Consider the following 17,343-nt stretch of genomic DNA (forward strand, 5'->3'; position numbering starts at 1 on the left):
GTCACTTTATACAAATGACCTTCCTCTGATCATGCGTAGAATATTTTGATCATGTGCAGAAAGGAACTACGAACTGGCTTATTGGGTACTCAAATCAAATCTTCACTTTTGAAAATGGAGTGATGCAAAATGGAATGTAAAATATGAAATTATATAATGGCATTTTGAATTTTGTGCACATTTTTAAATATGGGAATAGCCAAGCCAAGGCAGTATGGAAATAGGGCAATTTACATGTATATCATATCACACATCCACCATTTTTTTGTTTTATTTGATTATATGAAATTATAATTAAATATTTCGGGGTTTTAATAAACTTGATGATTTAAACGCTCTTGACTGAACTACATAGAGTTATAATATTATATGGCAATTCCACATTTCCGGGGGCAGTTCCAGGATTTATTTGTACAAATGATTTGTGCAAAATCATGGACTCAGTTTTAGCATGTTTAGTTAATAAAAAATATCGAGCGAGAATCGTGAACTACTTTTGGTTTCATTTTTGTGCACTTTCTGTAACATGATGCGTATTTACACAAAAAATAATGAAATAACCAAACTCGAACTGAACTATACACTTGTACATGTTTGTATAAAGACTTCAAAACGAGGCACGCCATGTAATTCTGTTCAATATGTATCTAATTAAAAAGACGATGCTAGCCCGAAACGCGAGTGGAATTTTTATTCTGAATATAGTATACCTGAAAGTTTTGCTATATTCATTTCCCTCCCTTCATTTGCTTAACTTTCTCCCTCCTTGTATTTTTCTTTCACTTCTTTTCATCCCTTAGGCCCTAATTTAATTTCTTTTTCCTTTATTTTGCGCCGCCGATAGATTTTCGCGGCCGCTTCAACCCGTGTCCTGGATCCTCTTTTCCCTTCATAATTTCGGAAATATGGATGTATAGGTTTTTTGGCTTCTGAAATCATATTAAAGAAAAAAAATCACAGCTTGTATTTTCGCCCCTTGAATCCTTCATTTGTCATGTTTTCCCACTTAGCTATCATGGGGCGGGGGGGGGGGGCGTTTTTACACGGTTTCTTTCCACCTCTCTTCAAATTTCTTTCTCCCGTTTATCCTTTCATTTGCTCTTTTCCTTCTCTCTTTCTTGACTTATTCTTGCGGGGGGTGGGTGTGCCCCATGGATCCATAGGCGGTGGAGCAGATTATTATCTTTTGAAGGTTTTTTTTTTCTTTTTTTTTCCTCCAATGGCCGTAATGAGCCCGGAGGGGATTGATATAGCGTATCACGTAAAATTAATAAGAAGTTGCGAGCTAGCAAAAAATCGAAATTTTTAGTACAAAAATCCAAGTTTGTGATAGATTTTGACATGATATTCGGAAAATAATATCATATTTCACCCTTATCCTTTTCCTTTTCATTGCCTTGTTTTCTATTTTTTTTCTTGGTCGTATATCCGTACCCCCCCCCCCCCCGGCCCACAAAAAAGGATAATCCACTGCTCCGCCTCCCATGCCTTGATCTTTTTTAGCAATCCCTCTGAATAGAATATGGATCCAAGCCAAGTCCAAGATCAAACCATTATTATTCATTTTTCATCATTAATATAAATTTGAATACGAGATCAGACGAAATCAATCCGTTCGAAAACCTGTTAGTGAATGCTGCCATCTACGACCTCAATGAATCAGTGTTGAATGAAGTTGCATGTTTGACTCTATTCGCCTATTCCCGTAATCGTATTTTTCTGCAAAATGGAGTTTCTTTTAGGTATTCAGGGTCCTGATTATGTTCTACTTGCATCTGACATGAATGCAGGAAGAAGTGTTTTCGTGTTCAAACATGGTAAGTGTGACAAATACCTGCTTTGAGAGATAGGATGGCCTGATATTTAGGAGTGATCTTGACGATTCACACTGCAGGAGACCATTCCCATTATCACCATGATTACCGGCCCGTGCGATTATTATACACACATATCGGATGGGAATTTTCACGACTCTGTGAAAAGGAAGGGGGCCCTTAATGTATGCGTGCCTAACCGCCTAACATTGCATGCCATTGGGCCTTTAAAAAGCAGGGTTGCTAAAAATGCGCCAGAAATGAAGAAATCTGTGGTTTTGTTCCTAGTTCAAGAAAGTTCTCGCAAATTTACGATCATACAAAAAAAAGTAAAAAATGACCAATCAAATGAAAAACAACAAAAAACTGAAAATGTTACTGCATTGTTACTCGCTCACTGCAACCTACAGGTAGGACTATGATATGCCAATGCTGTACAGAGCACATGATCATTGAAATATCACTTTTGTGACCAAAATTACTAATTTCATACAGTTGCAATTCATTTTTCATTGGCCTTGGGAATAATTTTTGTATTCACCAGAGCGCTCAAAAACTTGAATTTTGGGCATATTTTTGTGTACGCCCTCTATTAGTGGAAAGTAATATGGCAAGGAAATTTTCATTTTTCTATCTCTATTTTTAATTAAGAAAAAAATGATTTAAAGAATCAAATCAAGCATTTGTCCAAAAGAAAAAGAGAAAATAAGCCAAACATTGCCAACCTTATTTTGCCACCCTTATTTTGCCACACATGGAGATGTAACAGAGAATGAGTGCCGCATTGTCATTGAAGTTGCATAATGTTAGAAATTAAGTTGACTTGAAGGCATGCTAGCGGCAGGCCTTCATTCAACATGGGGTCTGAACGTATGCGGAAGCGAATGGCCACTGCAATATAACTTCAGTCCCAGGTTGCACATAATGCAGTGTGGCGCAATTTAGCGGCGCTCTCACGCATTGACTTTTAAAGGGGCGATGTGCTGTCGGAGGGCAGGGGCTGTCAAATTGCAGCCGAAAAACATGGCGATACATTCAAGATTTTATGAAATATTTGATAGAAGGTGAAAATAAACATTGCAGCTGAAAATAGACACATGTATATTCAACAAACATTGATGCAAATTTAATAATGTGAAAAGACAATTTAGAAATTTTTTTTTTAAAAGCTTAACATGTCAAATTCCGGCCTGGGCAGGTTACTCTACTCTAGAAGCATAATTGAACCATAAAAAAATAAAGTCGTTGAATCATACAAACTTTAAAAAAAATCATATTATTGCTATGAAAATGTTGAATATTAATGTCATTTATAAAAAAAGTATTTAAAAAATATAGATCTAGTAGGTCTGGAGGAAATTATTTACTTAAGGTCTACTACCAAAAGCTTGTTTTTTCCGAAATATTGGACGCGATTGCCAAATATCAGGTGCCAAAATTTGTGCGCTACGATCGATTTCCGCAATGTGAACTGAATTTATCTTTAACACTGTCCTGTTTATCGTATTACTGAATGGGGATTTTTTACTCACTTTATACATCCTTCCTCATTTAGACCAAGAGAAGATGTTTCCATTGAGCAGTAAGCTTCTCATGCTATGTGCTGGGGAATCTGGAGATACTGTCCAATTTGCAGAGTACATACAGAAGAATATTCAGCTGTACAAGATCAGGAATGGTAAGTAAACCTTTGGCTTTGGGGTTGTTTTTCATAAAGCTGTTTTCGTAAAGTTCTACGTGCCTGTCATGAAAGACTGGAATATGGCAAGCCATGTTTTCTCAATAGTTTTTAATCACACCAAAATTGTCACACTTTTTTTTATTAGAAAAAAAAAATACTTCATGCTTTAATACATACCTGTATTGGTATCTCAGATTCTAGTTGAGCAAAAGTATTTACAAACATCTTTTTAAAATGCCATCCAATAGTTCTATTGTTCATGATGTATTTGTATTTCAACATTTGATTTTAAGGAAAAGAAAGGAGGGTCAGAAATATAGATTATGAAGCATTGATGAAATGGGAAATATAAAAGTATTGAAATGACATTTTTGTAATATGTTTGAAATTAAGAAATCTTCAAAGTATAATTTTGCAATCTTTCCTGTTTGCCTCAGGTTATGAACTGTCGCCAAAAGCAGCTGCTAACTTCACAAGGAAAAACCTTGCAGACTTCCTCCGTAGTAGGGTAAGTAATGTAAAACCCTCAGGACCACTAGTCGTGTGCTGTGTCTCATTTCACCCTTTACTAAGCTAGCCTCGAACTCCAGAGAGAGAGAGAGAGATGCCAAGAGATATGAATTTCATTCCTGAAATTAGTATCGAGGTGGTTCTTGTTAATTCGTGTCATTGTTCAGGCAATTTGAATGATTTCTTTCTTTAATTGATAGAGTATACGCTCATATTTTTGCTTTAGATAATGAAAACAAGAAATTTTTAACATGCTAGTTTCGTTGCATGTAGACTGTTCCATTTATACTTTCATTTCTTTTCCTGTTAGTCAATATTGATTTTAGAATATTCAACTTGCACTAATTTCTTATCCTGTTTATTACTTATTTTTTTCTCCTTGTGTTTGTCAATTACAGACACCATACCAGGTGAACCTGCTGTTAGCCGGTCATGATGAGACGGATGGACCTTGTCTGTTCTACATGGACTACCTTGGTTCCCTTCAACAGGTGCCCTTTGCTGCCCATGGCTATGGATCATACTTCACGCTTAGTATCCTCGACAGGCATTACAGGAGAGGTAGGGATTGGCATTGAATTATTGCTGATTGGTCTAAACTGGCTTCATTTACACTCCATGGAGTAATAGTAATAATGATAATAATAGGCATTTATATGGTGCCATTTAGCTAGAAATGATCTATTCCGAGGCACATTGTTATGATTATTGTTACCCAGGCTTTAGCTCGAGCTGTCGTCCAGCGCTCAATACATTTAAGAAATCATTCTTTCACCTCACCTGGGTTGAATGCAGCACAATGTGGGTAAATTTCTGGCTGAAGGAAAACATGCCGTAGCTGGGATTCGAACCCACATTCCTCTGATTCATACAAGAGTCGTAACCACCAGACCACACTGGCCCCTCTGATCATCCCCCATGGTCTTATCCTAGTTTGTTTGTCTACTCACCATTTGGTCTCATTCCCATTTTGCCCATGTACCATTTTGTCTAATTTCTAGTAAGGCTTAACCCATTGGCCCGTATTCTGAAGTCGGGTTTAAGTTAAACTCAGGTTTAAAGTTGTGGTTTAAGTATGGATGGCCAATTGTTACATAAATCACTAACAGTAGAGATATCATATTTCAGCCCATTTGGCTCTTAATTCATTCATAATTATCTAGGAAGTATAAATAGATGATTGTCTTCACCATCGATGAATCAGGAAAGAGCAGAGTAAACAAAAGAAACATACAACTTAATAAAAAATTTGATACTTTTGGCTTCCCATACTTAAACCACAACTTTAAACCTGAGTTTAAGTTAAACCCGACTTCAGAATACGGGCCATTTTGTCTAATATCTACTTGGTCAAACATCATGTATGGCACAGTCACATTTCCCCTACTGTGGCCGCACGGCGAGTCGAAAACGGCCATTTTAACATTTTGTGTACCAGCTACATACAGGGGGTTTGAATAAAAATGAATAAGACGGCTATTTTTTACTTGCCATACGGCCGTGGTAGGGGAAATGTAACTGCACCATTATAATTAGTGTATACGGTTTATGAACCTAATTTTAATTTTACAAAGTCAAGAATAATTAGTAGGCCAAGTGGAATTTATACCAACTGGACATTAGACTCAATGAGAATTAGACTGCAGGAGAATTAGATCAAGAGTAGTGTAGCCCAAGCGGCAATTAGACCAAATTGATAGTAGACCAAATGGGCTTAGCCTATCTGAGAAGCAGATCGACCTACAGCTTTTAGACCAAGTGGATATGAACCAAAATATGAATTAATACACAGTTGGCTGGGTAGTTTTCAACCTCAACATGGTTGTAGAGTCTGTGCTTTGTATACAGAAATTGAGAAAGTTAGCAAAGTAACAGAGCTGCCGTTCTTTATTGAAATTGTGGTTGAAATCATAGCTACCCCTCAGAACCCTAAAGCTGGGGGAAGGGGGGGGGGGGGTGACTGCCTCCTTGACCCCTGCCAGAGCTTTACCCCTTGACCCTAGACCATGAGTGGAGAGTACTCTACTCTCTTTTCACTTTATATTTTGCCTTGCGCTACGATTTCAAACACAAAATCTTGGTTGAAACCATAGCACCCACCATATGTTCAAAATATCTTCCTACTTTTGGTTTTAATGCAAAAGTGATAGCTTTATGTGTACTATGATTTACTCTGTTGAGTTCATTGATTTTGTCACCACTGCCATTTTTTCAAAGAAATGGACATGGCCACGTTTGTTTTCTTTGCCACCTTTAACCTTTTGCATATATTCAAATCAATCATTTCACAAATTATCCATGCAATTGCTTTTGGAAAGGTGGGCAGCCCCACAGTCATAATTCTAATTCTGTCTTATTTCAATTTTTTTTTCTCTCTCTTTCTCTTTCCAACTTACTCAGATATGACACGGGAACAGGCTGTTGAAGTGCTCAAGAACTGTTTATTAGAGGTGAGTGTGAATCTCTTGCTTTGCGTTTATTTTAGCAACAAACTCTTATTTGAGGCTAAAAACTCTGCCATACTGTGTTACGTTATATTTGTTCTTTTGTTTATTTTTATGAAAAAAATCGCAGATTTATGCTAACATGTAAGATTTTCCTCTTTCTCTCTTTGCTACCTTCTGCAGGTCCAAAAGAGATTTATTGTCAACCTCCCAACGTTCCAAATCCGTATCGTTGACAAGGATGGTATTCACGACCTACCTAACCTCCCTTTACCAGCTACAACAGCCTAGCGTTACCATGGCAATTCATTATATGTTGTAAATAATGTATACTGTATGTTCTTTTGTTATTCTGTTGCTCAGGGCCTCTAAGGCTTGAGTACAGTGGTGGATCCTGCTGGGTTTGAAACTCCTATTTCAAGGGCTTGTAGTTTTTGTGCACAATCAATGAGTGCAGAAATATCTTTAGTCTATGTGAGGACATGTAGTGAAGCAAGACAGTCTTGCAGAATTACCGATGTAACAGAGTCTGAGGCTTTCAGTCTAGGTTTGGCATGACATCTATTCAATTGCTGTACTGTTTGTGCAAAATGGTCGGCCCATTTTAAAGGATTGTGTCTAATCTAGCTGGATTTGCCACTGGAGTGAGCATTATTTTGTGAAAGAGCGGAGGCAAATAAGGCAGTTGAAAAAAATTAGTGTTAGGGAAATCACAAGTCCCATTTAAATGCCTTCTAAAACCAAATTATCATTTTACAGATGCTATAGGAATGACAATTCAGAAGTCATTCATCTAAGATTGTCATCAACTTTCATGATTAGTTTGATACCAATATGGTTTTCCCCAGATGTTGTCCATCAAATGGAGTGATATTGACAAATACAGATCAGGCATCGTTCTTTTCATCTCGTTTATCCACATGAAGTCTGATATTGCCCAAATCTGGAAGTCGTAAGGAATATCTTTGACTAGATTTGATGGTAAAGCATATTGGCTGAGCGACTAATATAATGAGGACCATTCCAAGTTTATTTCAAGTTTGGTGTTGATATTGGGACAAAACAAGTACCAGCTGTAATACTAAACCTTAAAAATGAAGCTGGTGTTAGATTATTGCATCTACATGTGTAGGGTGATTTCACGTTTGATGTTGGAAGCTTTTGTTGATGTTATAGAGAAATTTGCACCAGGTGTAACACCAAACCTGAAATGTAACTAATACTGGAATCAATATCCAGTGCTTACATCAAATGCTTAACTAATGATTATTAGTTTGGAAAATTACAATAAAGTGTGAATTCTGAAATTGTTTTCATCTTATTCATGAAGAATATCATTGCACAGAGAGTGCAATTCAAAGAAATGATGTTCAGATGCCCCAAACAATATTTAAAACACATACATATATGAATCTAACTTTGCTTTGGTCGGGGATAATTGTGTATGATCTAATCAATCTATTTTGTAACAATGTGTTTTATTCTCAGTAGAATTCGGTCACTTACTGATCATTGTGGATGGTGATTTCAATTCTTGCAGCAGACATTGTTCTACTGTGCATTATAATAAATACTTCCCGAACACTTTGAGACAGACTCTTCCGCAGTGCAATTTCACAACCAGGGTCCCGTAACACAAATGTTAGCGATCGATCGTGCGCTTGATTTTCACGATTGATTGTACATTGTGGTCAATGCAATCAGTGGTAATATTCTTCTACAATGATTGCTAAGCTTTGTGTTACGGTCCCCAAGCCCATAAAAAACAGATTTGCGATCAATTGCTGAAGTGACAATGGCCAAACAGGATCTTTGTTGCCTGGCGAATTTCGTCAAAACTCTTTAATATCGGAAACCAATTCTCTCATATTTGCTATCCATCGCAGACCTTTGTGTTACAGGGGGTAAATTGCCAATTGCTCTCCACCCATTTTGTCTACATTCCGGTTGGTCTCCAATTTACCATTTTGCATACTGGTAATTTACACTTTCATAGGCTATACCCATTTTGTCTAATATCCTCTTGGTCTAATACCACTTCATCTATAATAGATGAACTGTTTAGTAATCAAACTTTCATTTGATAAAGCATGAAATAAGTCGTAAATGCAGGCAAAGTGGAAAATGGACCGCCTGGCCTGGGTATTAGACTAATACCTTGGTCACATTTACTCTACAGCGGAGTCGAAAACAGCCGTTTTAACATGTTTTGTATCAGCTAAATATAGGTGGATTGAATAAAAATTAATAAAACGGCTCTGTTCGACTCGCCGTATGGCTATCGTAGGGCAAATGTGACCGAGGTATAAATAAGAATTAGATATAATGGTCTGTATTCTGAAGTCCGATATAACTTATGCCATGGTCTAACTCTGGGCTGAAATTATGGGAAGCCGAAAATGTAAAATAAAATTTACATTGTATATTTATAATGTTTACGGTGTTCATTCGTCATGCTTTAATGATGAAGAAAACTTCTAGATAGTTCCAAATTATTTGAGTTTCATTTGAGCTGATAAATTAAACCTGTAGAGATTTTTGTCACAATGGGCTATCCATAGTTAAACTGCAACTTGTAACCAGAGTTTAAATTAAGCCAGACTTCACAATACGGGCCAATGGGTTTTAGACCAAGTGCAGTGTAGACCAAACGAAGTGACACCAAATGGGTTTAGTCTAAGTGGTATTAGACTATCTGAGAGGTCAACCAACTGCTTGCAGGCAAAGTGAATATAACTCAGTTATGGCATGCTCAGTTCATCTCAGATATTACATTCACTTAATAATTTACAATGCAGTCATTTCACTGCTGTACTATTATTACATGTATGTAATAATAATAATAATAGTACATTTCTTAAAAACGCATAACACCTCCAGGTCTCTATGCGCGATTGACTAAATCAAACATTCTGAAAGAGGTGGGTTTTTAATTGAACTTTGAATTTCTCAAGCTGGGTAATATTTCTTAATGTCGGTGGTAGAGAATTCCATAGTGCTGGTGCAGCTTTCTGGAAAGCCCGATCCCCATATAAAACTCATATAAACTCTTCAATTATTAAAATCTGCCTCGCTTTGTTGTATGTTCCGACCCTTTGTTTGAAACTGCTTTGAATGCATAAATTTTCAGAAAATATTGCCCTATGGACAATTGGAAAAATCAGTTTTTAAGGATGTTCACCAATTGGGAATAAAATGTAGTAGAGAGAGACGGAGGGAGGGGGGCAAGAGAAAGAGAGAGAATAGAGTATGGGGGAGGGGGGGAGAGAGGGTGAAACTATATTAGAAAAGAGATAGGAAGAGCATGTAATGGGAAAAACAGGAAAAATATTTAATTTTTGATAAGAACTACAAGAAAGTATAAAAAGTTGCATTGTTATCTGCTTATACTGGATTTAGTCGGCTTGTGAAATAAAGATGAATTGAATAACCAAATGAGTTTGTTTGGCCAAACAAATCCCACATTACCTGAAGCTACCCTCAATTGCTTAAACCGATTTGTTGATCTGGGCCCCGTGAGAAAAGCTTAGCAATTCATCTTTGAGATGTTTTTTAAAGATTGATTTCATTAATTATTGTGTATGATCACTCATAAAAATAAGCCCAATGATCAATAACCAATAGAGGTTTAAAGAAAAAGTGTCTTTTTTTCAAAAAGAAATAAAATTAAAAAATAATCAAATAAATTAAACCACTCATTGCAACATCAAATATCCATTACAGATTCATTTCTTAGTACTTTCCATTAGTATTTATTCACAATTGAACATTAAATAATCCTGTGCAAAAAGAAAGAAATAGAGTATTCCTTTTCTAATGCAACATCAAACTGAATACAACTAGAGGGATTTTAGAATGCACACGTCCGCTATGGACAGAAAAAATAAATTTTCACATAATGACCTTTGTTACCATTAAACTTTCGATTCCCAAATCTACTCAGATTATCCTCTTTCACATCTGCATACATGAGGCAAATTTGAAATTGAACGCTTAAACATGAATTTATCAAAACATATATTTTCAGGCATATAAAGGACCATTGTGTCTGTTGAACTGATGACCCTAATGTGCGATCGGATCATTGTCATACCGATAAATAAACCAGGTTGGAAGATGACCCCTCAACCGGTTCTACTTTGACCTAGATAACTCTAAACTAATCACTCTTATAATAAGCCAGTTCGTAGTTCCTTTTTGCTCATGATCAAAAGATTCTACGCATGACCAGAGGAAGGTCATTTGTACTAAAGTGACATGGTGGTTTAAAATCTAATGAGATAAGCACCAACTTTGATATCTTGATTATTCATATATTCTTTGGAATAGTGGTATTCATTTACATCCACAAAAAAAACCAATGCGTCCACGAACGACTGGTATTTCACAGTTTGCCAAGTACATTGTGCAACGTGCTATGATATGCATTCAAAGTAGGAATGCAACAAATACCTTCATAAAGTGTTCATTGGTGTGCTATTCTAGTCACCTGGTCTATTCAATTTCTTCATCCTGCTATGTAAGGAAAGCTTACGTAATATCTTGCTTTAAAATCTGCCTATCATAATGAAAGAAATGAAAGGTCATTTGACCAAAATTGTCCATGAAGTAACTACGAACTGGTCTATATCCATAATTGGACCAAGTTTGAGTTGATCTGTCAAACATTTTTTTTATTGCGTCAATGAAAACAGGACAGGGTGGAGGCATAAGAATCTAACATGTATACATCAATAGCAAATCAATTTGGTTTTATTTTTTCAAGCGGCACACTTTGTCTCACCTTGTTATAACGATGAAGTTTCCCTAGACGAGCAATAAGTTTTCATGAAAGTAAACACGTGAAATATACATTGAGGGTTTGGCAAAATGTATCAAAGAATACAGGGTGTTAATAATATAAGTATAATTTTGTGATGTCAGCAAGAAGCTAACTCAAAAAGGTTTGAGAAGTTATGTTTGTTTTACTAAAGCTAAGGATTACCACTGCCCAAACAGGATCAGCCACAAGGATTTATTAGACCATTCACCTGCCTTTTCAATTTGGTGGATTCACATTACGGTGCGCCATCTATCGGTTGCAGCGGACAGGCCGAAATTCGCAATGCCTCATGGGAAAAAGTCAACATCTGTTGCACGCATTAGTATGAAAGTGCATGCATGCATGTGATTATTCTTTTTCAGCGCTGGCCGACGGCAGCTTGACCGGATATGCTGTTTACTAGGGTGGGAGAGAAATTTCCCAGCATATTTCTGTGCGAAACTTAGACCGTTTTTGGTGAATTCCTGCCATATGGTTTTCATTTTTGAAGTATCACAGTCACATTATAGTAGACTAGCACTGTGCGCTGCCTGCGCACGATGTTGACCGCAAAGTTAGACAAGTGGCCTGTTCGCTGCAACCGATACATGGTGCACCATATTGTGAATCCACCGAATTCTGTCTTTCTCCTACTAATAAATGATATGGGTACAGAAAAAACACCTTTCAGCCCAAAAAATTAGATTGGCAATTTATACATGTGATAGAAATCGAAGGAACATTTTAGTTTTACAAGTATCTACCCTAAAGTACTGTGCCGCGGTGGAGGGTGCCTCTCATGCTCTTCCTCGACGCCTCACATCATAAGCCCACATTGCAAAAAAGACAGCCCTGTGATGATTCCTGACTTTTTCTTCAAAGTCTTGCTCAAATTTTGATACAAAATCTGTGATGCCCAGGTACTTGTTTCCAATGTCACACAATGTTTTGTGGGTGCATGTCAGACACACAAATTTGCTCAAATGTGTGACTTTGTGTACCAATCCAATATAAATTCTCTTTCTAGTCAGAGTTCATCAATGTATCATTATGTTTACTCTGATTAAAATCCAGTAATTTCACATTCTTTATGATGAGATTAGCATGGCAGACAATTTCCACTCATAAAACAAAGTTGAAAAAACAAAGAAATACAGAACAATAAAATACAAAGGAACGTACAAAGGACATACTTAAATGTCACTATGGTGCTACAAATCTGATCAAATCCTCATTTCAGGGCCCCGTCTTACAAAGACTTACAATTGATCCAATCAATCGTAACTCTATGGAAATCCATCAGTGTTATAATTTTTTCTATGGGAAATTGGCACAATGTCCTTTGTAAATAAAGAGAAGCACGTGGAATTTTCAAGAAAACAATGACTGCATGAATATACATCATAGCTAGAAAATATTTTGAACAAACACGCATTATTAAAGTTGACATTGCTGGCCGTCCATAGTTACGATTGATCGGATCAATCGTGACTCTGTGTAAGACAGGGCCCAGGTCTTTCTTACAATCACGATGATCATTGAAAAATGAGAATATTCAGACAATCAATTTTTTTTTTACAATCTATACAGTTATCATTCATGATTGATTCAAAACATTGGAACAAACCATGGATGCATCACAAGAAATGTGTGGCTACTAATAGCATGCAGGCACAAGCCCATGGTTTTCGCATTGTGCGCAATGCAGAGTCTGAAATAGGAGACTAGATTCACCCATGTACTGTGGTTGCTTGACACAGACAGAGGCTTTGAAGCTTAGTCTCATCCCTAGACATGGCATAATCTGTTTAACAGTCAAATTTGAGTCTTTGATAGCAGACTAGGCTATTATTGCTGTAAGACCGATAACATATTAACTTATCCTACAATAATGGCAGGGCCTGCTGGGAAAACAGTTTTCGGAACTGAAGTGGCTACCCCAGGTAAATATATCGTTATTATTATCATAATGCAGCAATAACTGAATATCCAAATTTGCAATATCATGTCTATTATAATAGCTGTTCATATCATATCAGGAAGGACAGAGCCTTAATACAAATAACAGAAAAGCACAGGCCCCTTTTCAAGCTCCTACCAATCGTACATTCATCATCAAACTGAATTTGTAAAGAAAATCTTGGTGAATCCACAATTAGTGATTGTACACGAACATTTAACAATGTGAATGAGAAAATATCAGATGACTTCATGATTAGTGATCGTACTTGATCAATTAACAAATGTGAACGAGAATAAAATGTACAACACATGAATGAGGTTGATTTGAGCGAGCTTCTCTCATCTCTTAAACACACAGTTCACGCGTCACGATGCCAGTCTTGAACAAAAGCTACCAGAACGTCTTCCTCCAGCAAGAGATGCCTCTGAATCAAACTACGCTCCCAGCGAACTGTCATTCTGTCACACTACGTTCATTGAAGTTCATCTCTGAAAAGGCCACAGACATCGATACAAAGTTTGAGTTTTTAAGTCCTTTAAAGTTTGTCGCAGAGAGCATCCTCATCTTCTGCGCTTGGAGGAAGGCGTCTCTGTGGGTGTACCGGCTTGCCGCGTTCTCTTCCTCTTCGGCGAGTTGTCTTTCTCCGACGGTGTCCCGGCAGCGATGCCGCTCGGCGTTCCAAACTTCATGGAGGATTTGGCCGAGTCTGATTTGGTGCCTGAAAATAGATTTGAGTTTGAATTTATCAACAACAATTAATAATAACAATAAAAACTCTCGCAAAGCATATTACCACTTGCTGAAGGAATTTAAAATTTCCTGAACTTTCTTTCTTCTTGACCTTATCTTAACAAAAGTTCACATATATGTGCTTCACTTATTTTTTTTCTTATAAAATGACTTACCAAATGGGTAACTCCCAAAATGAAATCAGGTTGTCAAGTATGAATAATTAACCCTAAATAGACTGGGCTATTGGCTATTTCAACGCCTAAGTAAATTGGCATGCGCGTTACCCATGGCATAATCTTGTAACTATGAGATCAAATTCTTTGAAAAATTTAATTGCTAATTAATTTTATGAGTAAAATCAAGTTTGCTCTAATGCCCCTAAAATGCTAATTTTGGTTCAGATTCTTATTAAAGGAAACTGATCAAATGTACTTTTAAAAAAAATTCAACATGACATTCATTTTCTTATGTATTTTATTGTTTTCTAAATTAATTTTTTGACTTTTTTTAAATGTTTTTTTTTCAATGGAAATTGTCGGGGACTTTATTTTGACCATAAACAAGTTGAAATAAATTGATTTTAATCAGTAAAAGGAAAAATAATGATACATTTATGAATTTTGGCTAAAAACACAATTTGCATTGGATTTGTATACGAATTCATGTTTTTGAGCAATTTTGGGTCCGCATGCACAATACAAACTGTTGCATAATTTTGGAACCGCGTACCCGGGGTCACAATTTAGGTCTCAAAAGTTGTACGAGACTTGAAAGTAATAAGTCTGTGAGTAAAAAAATTTGCTCAACAGATTTACCGGGTATTACGAAAAATGTTGAGGGGAGCTAAATCAGCCCCCCCCCCCCCCCCCCCCAGTCTGATTAGGGTGAGTAAACTTTGATATTTTACTGAACAGATAATTTTCCTTCAAACTGGACATTACTTGGCACCATCTAGACTCAACCTTATATGGGTTTTTTACTAGTCTCAGAGATGCCAACTTTTGGAAATCAGAATTAGGGAGGATTTGCAACCGATACCAAATTATGTGCGCGTAGCGCACATCTCGAGCGCAGAGCGCTCGACCCTTGCGGCCGGGGTCGAGGGCCCGCCTTAGGGCCCTGGAAGCTCTGGGTTTCTAGATGCTCTCTGGTGCAATCTGACCCTTATTTTGGAGCATTTCACATGTTTTTAAAAAAACATTGTTCCCACTTTTTTGACATAAAAATAAAAATATAATATATGCATTTTTACATGTAAAAAAAATGAGGGGACAATAGAAGAAAAGTACCTGTTCAACTATAATAATGAGGAATTATCCTCTTTATTATTATCAAAGCGCGGGTAACGTCTTCCTCCTCGCTGGTCCCTTGCTTGGTGAAATAAGTCAACAGGGTACTAGTGGAGCTCGAAGATCTCGTCTTCGCAATGTCCGTATGCCGTTTGCTCCCTACGTGCTTCCGAATATCATCACGACCTCCGTGCTCAACTTAGTTTAATGTCCACGCTGCAAATTGTGCAAAATGCATGGTAGATTCCTCTTTCCGAATACACGGGTACTGGAGACTGTATTCAGTCTTATACTTCTGAGACCATTTCTTGGTCTTTTTTTGTTGATTTTCCGCCATTTCGTGTCAATATCAACCCATCAATACGCCGAAATCACACACCGATATTCCATCGCACGACTCAACAAATCCAGCGGCCGCAAGCGCACACGCCTCGCGAAGCTAGCCGGGCCTACCGGCCTGGTGCACAGTGGATTCCCGTTGGGCATATCACATGCACCAGCTTTTCGCTGCTCCTTATTTGTCTGCCTTTCACACAGAATTTAGTAGCAGCGAACGTAAAGGAGTTACTACATGCTAAAGTCAGGAGACGATACATGTACTTCCAATCCAATTTGATCAATGCAAAAAAAATTGTAATTTTGGGAGGATAAGGATGGTAATCGTAAGGGCGGGAGTTGGGATGAATTTTCGGGAGCCTCCCGATGAAATCGGGAGGGTTGGCATCTCTGTAGTCTGCAGGCACAGACCCTGATTGAAACTTTGATCAGCAAGTGTGTCTCCACGCAAAGACTAGCACATACAAAACTTGCTGCTTCAATTCAGTACACCAGGCATGAGTAGGCTGCACATTCAGACCCTTAACTAGAGTGAAGGGTTTGCACAGCAGACAAGTTTTTTACTTCTGACACCTTTAACATGCCACATGTACAATAGGTAGTCTTGATCCAATTGGTCTAAATGGTCTACTGCTCAGATAGTCTTATACCACATGGGCTAAGCCCATTTGGTATACAATGTAAAATCCGTCTCATTAATGTTTGGTCTACACAACATTTGTTCTTTTGTCTCTTCTTTATAATTAATTCCTTAAAATTAATTATTTGTTGTACTTCCCTATTCTTCCAATTTCATGTTTAAATCAATTTTTGACAACTTTTTTCAGCAGGATAACAATAATTTCATTTGTCAAATGAGTTGACAACTGGTACTCCATAAAAGCATAGTCTATAAAGTTAATCCAGGTTTAACTGAACCATGGCTATCGGAAAATGCGTTAATGGATTAAATGGCAATTATACCTAACGGTAAATATACAAAGTGGTTACAGACAAACTAGGATTAGACCATGTGGGATGAGACCAAATATAATTTGACAAGGCGGTGTAGACCAAACGGGAAGCAGACAAAGCGTGTGTAGACCAATTGGCAATGACCATACTGACTTACTATCGTGTGATGAAGATGAGAAACCCTTGAAAGGTTCTCCAGACTTGCTTCTCTGTTGCATCATCTCTTGAAAGTCATTTGTCGGTAAAGAGAAGTCCACCTCCTTGTTCGGGAATGGCAAGATCTCAGACTCGTGCTGGTGGGAAGCAAAACAGTGAAAAATATGACAATGATGATAATAATGGTATATTTAGCCGGGGTAGCCACTTCAGTTCCGAAAACTGGGCCCTGCTATTATTATTACCCGGCTAAGCTAGGCTACCGATTCAGGTGCACACAGCTTTTTGAGGAATTATTTCCTGCCGGTACCCATTTACCTCACCTGGGTTGAGTGCAGCACAGTGTGGATAAATTTCTTGCTGAAGGAAAACACGCCACGGCTAGGATTCAAACCCACGACCCTCTGTTTGAAAGGCGAGAGTCAGTACCACTAGACCACGGCGCGCCCACACAGTATAAAGAATATACATTTTGCTTTTATTTAGGGCTTAATACATAAGAAACGGAGTCTATATCATTATCCTGGTCAATGGATCCTGGCATGTCTTCACTCTGCACACATACATGTATGCACTTTCTCCACTCCCTGGGGAGCATACAAGCAAGAATTTCAAGCCCCATTGCTAGGCATACTACATAGGCTTTATTTGTATTACCGTATG

At 37.5% G+C, this 17,343-nt stretch overlaps 1 protein-coding gene across 1 annotated transcript; it reads left to right on the forward strand.

Annotated features, from left to right (window-relative positions):
* The first annotated feature begins 1,647 nt into the window (after positions 1 to 1,647).
* On the forward strand, positions 1,648 to 8,693 carry LOC129280979 (proteasome subunit beta type-2-like). The gene is made up of 6 exons (XM_064111773.1): positions 1,648 to 1,817; positions 3,370 to 3,492; positions 3,933 to 4,003; positions 4,404 to 4,566; positions 6,406 to 6,455; positions 6,633 to 8,693. The coding sequence occupies exons 1-6, from the start codon at positions 1,727 to 1,729 to the stop codon at positions 6,738 to 6,740; spliced, it is 606 nt and encodes a 201-aa protein (XP_063967843.1). The 5' UTR covers positions 1,648 to 1,726; the 3' UTR covers positions 6,741 to 8,693.
* The last annotated feature ends 8,650 nt before the right edge of the window (positions 8,694 to 17,343 follow it).

This window comes from Lytechinus pictus, chromosome 17 (genome assembly GCF_037042905.1).
Source record: "Lytechinus pictus isolate F3 Inbred chromosome 17, Lp3.0, whole genome shotgun sequence".
Lineage (NCBI taxonomy): Eukaryota > Metazoa > Echinodermata > Echinoidea > Temnopleuroida > Toxopneustidae > Lytechinus > Lytechinus pictus.